At 39.5% G+C, this 12,612-nt stretch overlaps 1 protein-coding gene across 1 annotated transcript in view; it reads left to right on the top strand.

Annotated features, from left to right (window-relative positions):
- LOC139162056 (rap1 GTPase-activating protein 1-like) overlaps window positions 1-12,250 on the top strand; it is an 82,058-nt gene extending 69,808 nt beyond the window's left edge. Inside the window, exons 18-24 of the mRNA XM_070742035.1 lie at window positions 1,439-1,542; window positions 5,043-5,159; window positions 5,420-5,549; window positions 5,648-5,750; window positions 9,692-9,777; window positions 9,905-9,974; window positions 11,535-12,250. Of these exons, the coding sequence (XP_070598136.1) occupies window positions 1,439-1,542; window positions 5,043-5,159; window positions 5,420-5,549; window positions 5,648-5,750; window positions 9,692-9,777; window positions 9,905-9,928 (564 nt within the window). The 3' untranslated portion in view covers window positions 9,929-9,974; window positions 11,535-12,250. The remainder of the gene's footprint in view (window positions 1-1,438; window positions 1,543-5,042; window positions 5,160-5,419; window positions 5,550-5,647; window positions 5,751-9,691; window positions 9,778-9,904; window positions 9,975-11,534) is intronic.
- The last annotated feature ends 362 nt before the right edge of the window (window positions 12,251-12,612 follow it).

Below are 12,612 nucleotides of genomic sequence, written 5' to 3'. Positions count from 1 at the left end.
GATACCCTTCCCAATTTTCCTTGTATGGTCCCTCTTTCCTCTCATCGGCAGCCAATTTCACTGTGTTCCTGACTGGCCATGTTGCAGAAGCGTACCAGAAATTAAGGAGATTGCAGGACATGTTTATGCCAGGTTAGGTGCAAGTTGACCTAATGCCATGTCACTTAAATTGTAAACAGAAAAGAAAAGAAAAAAAAGTATTTCCCCGTTCTCTGTTTGGCAGTTTTCTCAATCTTTAATTGCACACGCTCTTATTAAGGATAATTTGATAGGGGATATAGCAAATAAAGCCTGTTTTGTGATTATCTGACAGCCTCAAATGAAGGAAATAGGAATAGTTTTCACCAGGCATTAAACCGGTTGATGTGCACTGAACTAGTGCATGCAAGTGAACATTTCTGGTTTAACAGGCATGGAAAGCATGCGGAGAAAACCCTCCTATAGTTTAGGGAATTAGAATGGAGTTGTCACTATTGTTTGAAAATATGTGGATTATTAGTTAGTCTGACTTGGACCCATATATACTTGGGAGGTTTTGGCTGGGATCGATTGCATTCAACTCGTATGTTCTTGCATTCAACCATGGCTTAATCCACTGTTAATGAAGGACAAGCCTTTCTTCCAACACTGAACTTGCAGGTTGGGGAGCAGGGTACACATGTGAAGTTGCTGCTTACAATAAATCCTGGGTGTTGGGAGTCACTCCTCTTAGGGTACAAATTTTTAATTGTTAGCCTGAAGATGGCATTGAAATCCATAGTTACAAATCTATGTCAAGATGAAAATTAGTTCTTTTCTGTGACCACAGTTGTAGATTTCTAGGTCCCAAGCTGCTTGTTGGAAGAAAACCAGGAGAAGGAAGCTCCTTTTGGAAAAATTATGTACACATAAAATAAATGCTAGAATGACACCTAGATACTGACATTGTGTTCAAAATGGGTGTTGCTTGTTATCAGTGATATAATGAACATTTATCTTGAAGGAGAGGGGAAGTTCTGCTGGACATTCAGGAAGGGAATGACATTCAACCATCATTTTTAATAGCAATTGAAACTTATGTTAGTGCTTCCTTTGGCTCAGACTGTGGCTCTGTATATTTCCCCCTCTATTTTTCTTTCTCCTTCAATCTATATTGTCTCTACTGTCTTGGCACCGGTATCATTCTATATAGCTGAAGTATTTCTCACTGTTGTCTCTGCAATTACTAGTTTATTGCTTTTAGCATATTGATTTTTCTTTTGTTACGCTATATTTTCTCTATTGAATTAGCTTATCTGGCTTTCTTAAGTTTGACAGATTGATCTGTTAGCATTAAATGTATAGACAGGATCTGGAAATCTGGTTCTCCATCTTTTGCTCCTGTTCCAACTCGTGCTTTTCTATTTCTTTCCTTCTCCTTCCTCTTTTTTTCCCCTTTCTATCATTTCCTCTCCACTAGTCCTTTGCCCTGCCTGGGAGAAGCCCATCACGCAACCGAGGCAGCCGCTTCAATGGGAGACGTAGTAGTGCCATTGGCATTGAGAACATCCAAGAGGAGAAGAGGTATGGACCACGGGAAGAGTGGCAGGACCAGAACTAGAACGGGGGGAGGAAATAGTGTTTGGTTCAAGTGTTAATCCAACCTTGTACCCTCCAGGTCTAGTAAGACTGCAACTGCCAGAATTCCTAGCTATCGTGGCCTTTAACCAATATGTAAGAAAGGTGCAGTCTGCATAGTGTATATTGGTAGGGCACTAATTTTGAAAGATGGGGTTAGTATGGCTATATGTATGTTGTTGGCATGAGAGGCCTTTAGTGCACTCAAAAGGTAATTTTCTTTGTCGAGTAGCAATTTCAGCTGTAACTTTTGATCTACTGATGTGACTCATGGACTCTGATTTTATTCCAAGGACCAAGAGCACTTTTGTCCAAATCTACTTGCTAATCAAACTCAACTGTAGTGTTCCTCTTTGTTTATCATACAGCCTGTTGACCCCATTTTCTCCAACTGTGTGTCAGCTGTTTCGTTTCTGATGTATCATCCTGGAATCTATTAGGATGACTTTCCTAACAGTTCTGTAATTTCTGTAATAAACAACTTAACACTTTCATGGGACAATTTCAATACATTTCTGAATTTAGTTTCTTGAACAATTGAAAACTCAGGTTCTAAACTGGGCATATGAGATTTTTTTTTAAATTGCAGAATCAACCGTGTTTCCCTGAAAATAAGACCGTCTTATATTTTTTTGAACCCTGAAATAAGTGCTTGGCCTCATTGCTATGCACTCAAAAGCCAGATTGGTCTTATTATCAGGGAATGTCTTATTTTGGGGAAAACAAGGTATCTTAAATAGATTAAGAGAACAATAGTTTGAGCTTTTGTGATGAGAATCTCCATAGAGAGATGAGAAAGATTCAAGGGGGAAAAAGTAAACAGGAAGGAATAATTATCAGGCTTGACATGAGTATTAAAAATGAGAGAAAAAGGGGCACTGTTCTTGCTTGAATTTGAGCCCAAACAAATTATCTCGCTGTGTTTTTTCTGATCAAATTACAAGCATTAATTATATTAATGCTTGTAATTAGAGCAAGCTGATTTGGGACATGTTGTGGCATCATAAATTAAGCAAAAAAGGTCTAAAAGAAACTCATATTAATGTATTTGTTGACTTAGATCAAGTTAGACAACTATTTTCTGGATAGGAGCTGCACATATCATAAAATCAAAGTGGTTCCTGAGAGCTAGGGAGGGCATGATAGTTACGTGGTGATATAACTAAAACAATTTGTTTAGACCATTGTCAGGGTTTTACATTTGAATGGAGAGGATTAATCTGCTGTTTTTGCCTTTGTCTAAGTACAAATCTATGCCACTGAAAGGATTTGTTTTCACTTAAATTTGGTAGCTGGATCTCAAAGGGTAGCACACAAGATGAGGTTCTGTGATTCCATTAAATTTCTGGGGTGCCTGCTGATGGTCTAGATCAGGGGTGTCAAACTCAAGGCCCAGGGGCCAGATCCGGCCCGTGGGGTGCTTAGATCTGGCCCACAGGGCCACCGTGGAAACAACAAAGGATTGACCCATGGTGCCTCTGCTAGTGAAAATGGAGCTTGGGAGGGTCGCTCTGTTTTCACTGGCAGAGTGTTACAGGAAGCTGTTGCAGCCAAAAACAGAGCTTGGGACCCTGTTTTCACCGGCAGAGTGCTCGGGCCGCCACAGGCATCCCTGACACAAGTGACGTTGAGCAGGCCATTCCCACCCTGGCCATCCAAGGTCAAACACAACATTTATGTGGCCCTCAATGAAATTGAGTTTGACATCCCTGGTCTAGATAGACAGATACATGTACAGACACATTGCTAGTACTTTTTGAAGAGCTGAAAAATATATTCTTTATATTATTTCCCTTGTATAATATATTAACAATTAATCTTGTATCTGTAAATAATTTTGAACCTGATCCATATAGGATCCATACTCTTTTCTAACAAATTTATCTATTTTTCCTTGTCTGATTACCAGATGAGCATGGTCTGTAATAATAATTATTTTGGTACAGTACTTTTAATTACTCTGGGAAGCTCCTCACCAACATTTAAGCTTGTTGCACTATACAAATAACTTATGGAAGCAGTTCCACTGTTACATACCTTCAACCCCTCAGAATAAAAACAAATAAAACTCAAAATCCCTTTCTTTCTATCAATTGAACGCCAAACAAATGCAAAATGGGCAGGACCCCATGACTATTTTTCTTCAAGCAAATACAGTGGTACCTCTACCTACAAACACCTCTACTTGCGAAGTTTTCTAGATAAGAACCAGGTGTTCAAGATTTTTTTGCCTCTTCTCAAGAACCATTTTCCACTTACAAACCCAAGCCTCTGAAACTGTAACCGGAAAAGGCAGAGAAGCCTCCGTGGGGCCTCTCTAGGAATCTCCTGGGAGGAAACAGGGCCAGAAAAGGCAGGGAGAAGCCTCCGTGGGGCCTCTCTACGAATCTCCTGGGAGGAAACATGGCCAGAAAAGGCGGGGAGAAGTCTCCGTGGAGCCTCTCTAGGAATCTCCTGGGAGGAAGCAGGACCTCCACCCTCCCCGTGGTTTCCCCAATTGCACGCATTATTTACTTTTACATTGATTCCTATGGGAAAAATTGCTTCTTCTTACAAACTTTTCTACAAACAAAGTTCGTAAGTAGAGATACCATTGTACTGGGCTGAGAAGTAACTGCCATGAACCCATGCCTTCTGCTCATCTGAGACATAAAAAACCCAGTGCTGTTAACCATAAAAGAAATTTTTTCAGCCCAGCTGAAAAACATAATTTACAATGAACTGAGGAAGTAATTGTAACCAAGATGTTTTCAGACACAAAGATATTTTCAAACACAAAAGAATCAAAGGAGCTGTTTTTGCTCTGGTGGACATGATCAGAATTTTATCATACTAGAAGTGCTTTTGCAAAATGGTGACTGGGAGGCTTGATGGTTGCTAAAGGATATTGAGCCCCTTTCAAAGGACTAATTTATCAGAACACTATTTCCCACTTGCTTTAACTATCACTACCACCATGAAGCCAGGTGCTCCCTATAAACTCTACTTATCTTTGTCCTTTTCCCAGGCAAATGGATTCATTTCCAAACAAACACTGAATTGCAAAAGCCTTTTGTTTACTTGAGAAAACATGCTGTGTGCAGACATTTTTGGAAAATAAGGGTGCAAGAGGTTAATACTTTTGTTTTACAGCTAGCCATTGATCCCATTGTTTACTTATTTATTTAATAGCAGCCATAAGGATTAATAAAACTGTCAAGTTCCAAGAAGGATGTTAACAGAGTAGCGAGTAGCTATTGTTCTGTGTTTCACACTGGGGGGGGGGGGGGGGTTGTCCCATGAAAGTTCTCAAGGTTATGAACAGTAGTTGGATTTCTGAGAAAAGACCAACTTTTACTCTGGAGATGAGAACTTCTGGAACATCCATAAAATTAAGTCATGGATCCTACATGTCCTCATAGAAGGGCTTTTTTTTCTCTGTAATAACGTTCTTCTTTCCTTTCTAGCAAAGATGTGGCTGAAAGGATACAGAAGGTATTGGAGAGTCCTGGACCCTTCTTTGATCTCAAGTCAGATGGTTCCTCCAGTCCTAGTTCACCAGAATTCCCTAACAGGAAGAGCAAGTGAGTTGAATGTGAAAAATCATACGGGCAGGAGGGGGATGACTTGAGATTATTTCAACAGAATAGAGAAATACAGCTCCTGCCAACAGTGTCATTAGGGAAGACCCTTTCTTTAATCCAGTAGAGGATTTAGGAAGCAGCCATTCAGATTGCTATGATACATAGGCTGACTTTTGTCAGAAGGAAAGATGAATCTTTAGGATGGGCAAACAGCTCTTGAGGATTGTGACAGTGATTCTTTGGAGCTTGTGTTCCTTCAGCAGAGGTCTCTCCAATCAGACATCAGGATATTGTGTGATGCAGCCCCTGTCCCGTTCTTCATCTAATGTGAGCAGCTGTTGTAGTGGAGTCAGAGAGAATGAAACATCAGAGGAGGAAGAGAATGAAGCGGTCAGTGTGGGATCTTTTATTACTCCCTTTCATAAAGGCAATCTTCCAGATAACAGACTAAGTGACCTCTAAAGCCGTTTCCCATTTTTCTTGTGCAGGAGTTAATGTGTTCTCTTGATGGTCCCCAGAAGCAGGATTCCCTGGTTCAGAATGCATGGTTAGATGACAGTGTCTGTACACCCAGTAGTACCAGCTCACCAGGTAAACACTGAAATTAGTTTATTTCTAGGGCAGATCTGCTAGGCAGAGTAGATTCCTTTGGTATCATTGGTGTTGTTACAAAATTGTAACTGGCCTATACTGTACTGTCCCACATAGCAGTGATAGATAATGAATCATCTGGATTAGGAGTTTTCTGTGTTCATGATCCTCAATGAGAGAAATGTAATCAAAACCGACACATAAGAAGAAAGCATAGATGCTTAGGGGAGCATAACATTTATTTAGAAAAGGACTGCTCCTCTCACCCTAAAAACAGCACCATGAAGGACTGAAGGTCCACAGAAGGTAGATCAACCGGGAAGGGAGGCAAGCATTGTAAATTACTAATGCATTATTGGAAGCATGTACAGTGGTACCTTGGTATTCACTATTAATTGGTATCAAAAACAATACCCCCAAAAAAATTCCCATAAGGAATAATATAGTGAGTCACAAGGCAGCTGACACCAACAAGTTCTAGCTTGTGTATTGAGTACCAAATAGTGAATGCTGGGACAATTTTGGCATCAAAATTTTGGCATAAACATGCATTGAGTACCAAATTTGATGAATTTCAAAGCTACCAAGGTACCACTGTAATTGAAGCATTACAATTTCTGAACCTACTGTCAATTAACCACATGTTTACCAGTAGAGTTTTCAGTATAATTTCATATATATTTACCACCTTCTAGAATGGATACAGTGGCGGTGCTAACAGATAAAAGTTAATGGAGATTTTTATCTTTACTTGTTCAGCCAACAGGCTGCTTAGAGAAGAGAAATGGTGTGTATATGTCTGCGCACACATCTGCCCTTAACCTGGTCAGTCCAAGATATCAGAGAAATCTGTCTAGATGGATCTTAACAGTAGTTAGTTAAAGGTAACTAACTACCTTGGTTACCTTTAAAGATAGTTAACAAAAGATGGTGCAGTCCTTACCCAATTGAATTACAGTCAGCATTTGTGAAATAATTTCAAAATATAGTAACATAACCATTTATTTAAATATTTCAGCCTAATTTTTGACCTGGTTTGTGGGCTGAAACTCCCTTGTCTGATAGGTGTCTGCTCCAGATCATGAATGTAGACACTGTGATTCTTTTCTCCTAGAACTCTCTTAATAAACTTCTGAACCAGGGTAAAAACCTAGGCTGAGTTCACATTTAGTTGACCAAATTCTCCGAATTTTAAGACAGAAATTGCATTAATATTAATTATGTAGCTCAGAATCCCCCCCCCTCCTCCCTTCCCTCCAAAATTAGCTATAAAAATATTTAGGCAACAAAGTCGGTGTATCTTTTTAAAAAAGATGACTTTCCCATTTGATGATTCTCCAATATTACCCCTGGATTTTTTAGATTCAATCAGGGGCTTTCTATTGTTCCATTAACATTCCTTCTGTATGAATAGAAAACCTATTGGTCATAAGTCATTTTTTAGGTTTCTTTTCTACTGTGGTTGAATAGTGACCAGCTGGCATTAATCTTTCTCAAAAGCTCCAGCTTGTTTCTCTTTTCCCTCATCAAATATCATGGATTCCTTTTTCTACAGTGAGGTCAGCTAGTATATCTACATATCATATACCAAATTCAATATAACCAGTAGCCCTGAGACACAAGAGCACACAACAGATTTAAACTTAATATTAATTAATATTAACTGCTCCAAACTTGACTGTAAAAAATATGACTTCAGTAACCGAGTTGTCGAAGTGTGGAACTCATTACCGGACTCCATAGTGTCATCCCCAAACCCCCAACACTTTACCCTTAGATTATCTACGGTTGACCTATCCAGATTCCTAAGAGGTCAGTAAGGGGCGAGTACAAGTGCACTAGAGTGCCTTCCGTCCCCTGTCCTATTGCTCTCCTATATCTCCTATACCTTTCTTCTATTCCTATATCTCTTCTTCTATTCTTTCATTGATATGTTCTATTACTATATCTTCTTATCTATTATTTCTTAGATATATTTTACTATGAGTATCTCCTCTATAACTTTCATCATGCATTTTACTATGTGTATATAGATATATACCCACTAAAACCCTCATTGTGTATTGGACTAAGTTAATTAATTAATTAATTACACACAAGCCATAGATTGCTAAAAGCATGATTGTTCTTCCCACTTATTTGGGTTTATGAATAAACTGGCTACTTTTCTTAATTTTGTAACCAAGTTGGGTAGTTGTTTGGGAATAATCAAATGAACTGAGGATCTTGCAGAAGTACTGACAGCTATATTTATACTCTTGCCAAGAATATTTTCTCGAGTGTATTCCCCCCAGTGATCACACATTAACTAAGTAAAAGTTCCTTTGAGTAAGCTTGATTTTTGATGAGTACAGGAATACATTCCATGCTGTTTTCTACAAATAGCATGTAAGTAATTCGTCACTACTTCCTTTCAGGAAATTTTCTCTACTAGGAATATTTGGTGTTCTCTAGCCCGGTGTTTCCCAACCTTGGCAACTTGGAGATATCTGGACTTCAACTCCCAGAATTCCCCAGCCAGCATTTGCTGGCTGGGGAATTCTGGAAGTTGAAGTCCAAATATCTTCAAGTTGCCAAGGTTGGGAAACACTGCTCTAGCCCAAGTAGTCCAAAAGATGCTTTTTTCAAGAGGCAACTGGACTTTCTGGTTTTTCTTTGAAGACATTTCGCTTCTTATCCAAGAAGCTTCTTCGGCTATGACTGGATGGTGGAGAATAGAAGAATTTATACTCCTTTCAGACAGATGGACATTTGCATCCTTTTAGCAGTTAAGGTCACCTGGAGGTTTATCTGTGTCATCAGGGTTACTTGAGTGGAACAAATGGATGTTGAGCCACCTTGTTTTGAAAAGACTGTGTTACAGACTGGAGATAGATAATGTCATATCCTTCCCCCTCTGTTGAGAGAGGGCTATTCAATTTTGGCATTGATGGCCTCTTTGACCCTTCTTTCAAACCACCGGTCCTCTCTGTCCAAAATGTGGGCTTTGCTGTCTTCAAAATGAAAAGTGAAACATCTTCAAAGAAAAACCGAAAAGTTCAGTTGAAAAAACACCTTTGGGACAACCATGACCTGGATGACTGAGAATCTGCATAAATACCTAGCCCAGGTACTAAGCAGATACGATTCAATGTAAGAAAAGACTTGTTAGGCACTGCTGCCACCTGCCGTTATATGTTATGTAAAAGTAGGGGCAAATATATTTTGTTTTAAACCAAAAACAAATACAGTATGTCTCAAGGTTTCAACCAAATTGGTGGGCTATGATTTGACAGAACCAAAGCATTGAATATTGGGGTTGTTCTGGTTTTCAATGAAGACAAACTTTGGAGGGTCTTACTTGATGAACAGGACAATTGTGGAATGCGTTTCCTCAATTTAGGATACGTTTGAACAATTCTATCCATTTTTCTGAAGGCTGATAGCATATATTTTAATGGATTTTTTTCCCCTACCATGTTTATTAGTAATTTTTTAATATGCATTTTTATACATATAGTTTCTATTTTTATAGTTTTATTCATTTTAGCAATGAACTATATCACAATATTCAGCCAAGAGTAGCTCTCAGAATACACATTCGGTGCAAATTCAAGAACGTCACCTTAAAAAGCTAATCAAATTAATTTATTTCTCATTCTTAGATATCCCAGGGAGGATATGTTCTCCCCACCCCCCCCAATCTAAAAACTAGAATCTTAGATTTAAATTCTAAATCCTAGAACTCCAGATCAAAAGATCATCACCAAGTATCTTCCAAATAGTAGACACAAGAATAGAATTTTATTAAGGAGCATATCCCAGATAAACATCCCTTTTGTATATCATAGGTTGTTGATAACTGATTGATCCCATTCCCAGACTTTTTCCGTCAGAGCTGAGCCTCCCCTAGAGTATGTTTTGATATAACTTAATGTTATTTTGTGCTTGGTTCCTTTCAGTAACTCAGCTGCTCCCTTCTAGCAATGCTGCAGGCTCCATGGAAAAGGGGAAAAGCAGTAAAGTGGATGCTCAACGTTACAGCCCAGTATGTTTTATACTTTTTTAAAATGCATGTAGGAAATTCAGGTAGGGAGGTGATTTGTGGGTTCTTCATATACAGGGACTCAGGGCAAGGAGAAGGTTAAAGAAACTGCCACTTCCTTGTTCCACAGGCCTCCATTTTATGCTGTGTGTGATGTCATCGCTGGAGGGGTATCTCAGTGCATGCTGGGTAATTCACAGGTAATCTGCTTCCTAGGGGGTCTCAATACCCTAGGATACGGGGATAAGGGCACATAGGGAAAAAGTGACAGGAGAATTGGTTATCTGTGCTACATATCTCTACATATCCCACCTATTTGAAAAACAGACAGATGCTGTCAAAAATAAAGCCTGTTGGTTTTTTATATTTTTTTAGTCCTATAATATCTTCCAATTCTCTATTTTCTCAGGCTCTCAACAATTTGGGAGCATTTTTTGAGGCAGCCACTCAGTCCTTGCCCAACATGGTTTGTCAACCTACTTCCATGTATCTATCAAGGCTATCTTCATAACGTGGCTAAATCCTTAATACTGTATCCTCTTGATTCCCACAGTGCCCTTTTCCAGCCCATCTCCTCTCATTGCTGTGGCTTATTATTTGCTGAATCATCATTTAGCTCACTAGCTAGTTTTGTCTGTTTCTGTCTATTTCTGCTTTTTCACTGTCATTCGGAGGTGTGCATCCTTTGTGGATTACTGCAAATGGTCAGGATTGGGAGAGAGGAGAAAGTCCCCAAGGGGTGAGGAGTTGTTTTTTTTAATGCAAATATTGTATGTAGCTTCTTCCTTAGTCCTGATAATATCTTTTAACACCTTTCTCTGTTGGAATCATACTTCTCCCCTGGGCATTCCAGAAAGTGATGAATGGATATCAAGTTGTCAAGCTATTCTGATAATTTTATAAAGATGTTACCACAGTTAACAGGAAACCCTCTGAATCCAGCTCTGGTTGATCACTGCCTTCTTATTCCCTACAGCATTATCCTTATCAAATACAAGGATATAGCTTCTTCTAGCTTTTCTAGCCTTGCTCAGTAGAATGTGGTTACCTTCTGCAACAGAATTCTGATGAAGCTTTTGAGCAATCTACCTAGCTTTTTCCTTGTGTTTCCCGTAAAATTGATTAGGGCAAGGGTATGTTATAAAGTCTATGGAACCTCTTGGCTTACTAGCAATTTTAAATCTGATTCCCCCAGTTGCATAGTAATTTGAACATTATAGTTACCCCCCGAGGTGGGCTGCTAGGGTGGAACGGTGACGTGTGCTTGCCCCTGTGGCTCTGAGTGCTAGCAGAGTCCAGCATAATTCTGCTGCTGCACCTGGGTCCGTGCGCTATTTCGCTACCTGCCCAGGTGCAGTAGCAGAATTGCGCTGGATTCTGCTAGCACTCAGAGCCATAGGGATGAGCACATGTCACTGTTCCACCTTAGCAGCCCACCTCCGGTTACTCCATTACAGACTACTTCAACTTGGTCAATTGCTGGACTGTTTCCCAGGACTGTTATTTTCAAAGCTGCAAATATAAAATTGGCCACCTTTACTCATCCAATTGTGCACCTATTTACAAGCGGCCATTCTTTATGAAGTTGCTGAAAATGGCTTTCCAGTTGCTATGTTGGTTAGCTTTGTTTTATTCATGGCTGAGACTCTCTTCATTAAGCTTATCCAAATATAGGAGAAAAATGGCCCTGCAGTATCCAGGGATCACACCTGGCCATTAGTTGATTCCTGGAGTGATCTTCATCTTTTCTCTGTACGTAGGATCTGCTGCTGAAGTGAGAACTCACAGCAGTTCACTTTGGAATTCAGAGGAAACAATGGTGGATTCCCAGAAACGCCTCACCTGGCCCTTCTGCTTCATTGACAGCTGCCCCACAGGCAGTCAGGAACCAGAGTCCAAATGTGGCATTTTACTCATCCATATGTATCATTCCAGTTCAGCAACCTCAGGAGAGCAGAACCGATCTAAATCTTTTTAAAGAGAGAGAGAGGGAGGGCTCTCCCATCTGCCATAGCTTTAGAAGCAAACAAGAGGAGTGCTTTTTTTCTCTATTATTACAGCTAAAATTTAGATATCCAAGATCCCACTTGGAAGTATTTGGGTATCTGTCCTACAGGGCCCTTTCAAGAAGGCTGTGTTTGTGTTCATTCTTCAGCATGAAGGCCTCAAAAGAGGAATATATCTTAGTGCTCCCAGGATTATACCTGGTTCATAAGCAAAACATCAGAACTGCATTATGCAGCATAGGCGGGACACATAGTGCCAAAGAGCATGTGTGGGTGTGTGCGACAAAGAGCATTTGTTTCATTATTCCTCAGATCTGTTAAATATCTCACTGTACCACTGCCACCCTCTTCCCCGAGTCTTTGTGCCATCAAGAACCGAAACCTGTAAATGTGAATCTATGACTCCTTGTCCAATGCTTGTTATGTCTGTGGTGTGTCTTGGGCTTGCAATAAAAGACTACTGTGACCAATTCATCCTTGTGCTGTTGTTTTTTGTTTAAAGCTAACAAGGTTTTATTGTATTGAAAGAGGGATCATAATGATAGATAGCTTAGTTAACACTTCAACATTTCACCTAAAGTGTTTAATTATGGGAGCTCATAAGCCCTAGTAGAAATGTATTCCACCAAATAATGCTTTGGTAAAAACTCTTAAAATACAATGACAACAGCGTGGTTTGCATTGTTTGCACAGAAGCTGTAAGAACCATTCTCAATATCTGTATCACAAAATTTCTCCTATCCCACTCTTAACAATTGCTGCATATTTAAGAATGTTAGAAGCTATTTTAATATCATTATTGTATTTATAATCCTAGAGCTCCTTTTACATG

This window comes from Erythrolamprus reginae, chromosome 2, assembly GCF_031021105.1.
Source record: "Erythrolamprus reginae isolate rEryReg1 chromosome 2, rEryReg1.hap1, whole genome shotgun sequence".
Classification (NCBI taxonomy): Eukaryota; Metazoa; Chordata; class Lepidosauria; order Squamata; family Dipsadidae; genus Erythrolamprus; species Erythrolamprus reginae.
The sequence above is the reverse complement of the archived record's forward strand: the minus strand, read 5'-3'. Positions and strand labels throughout refer to the sequence as shown.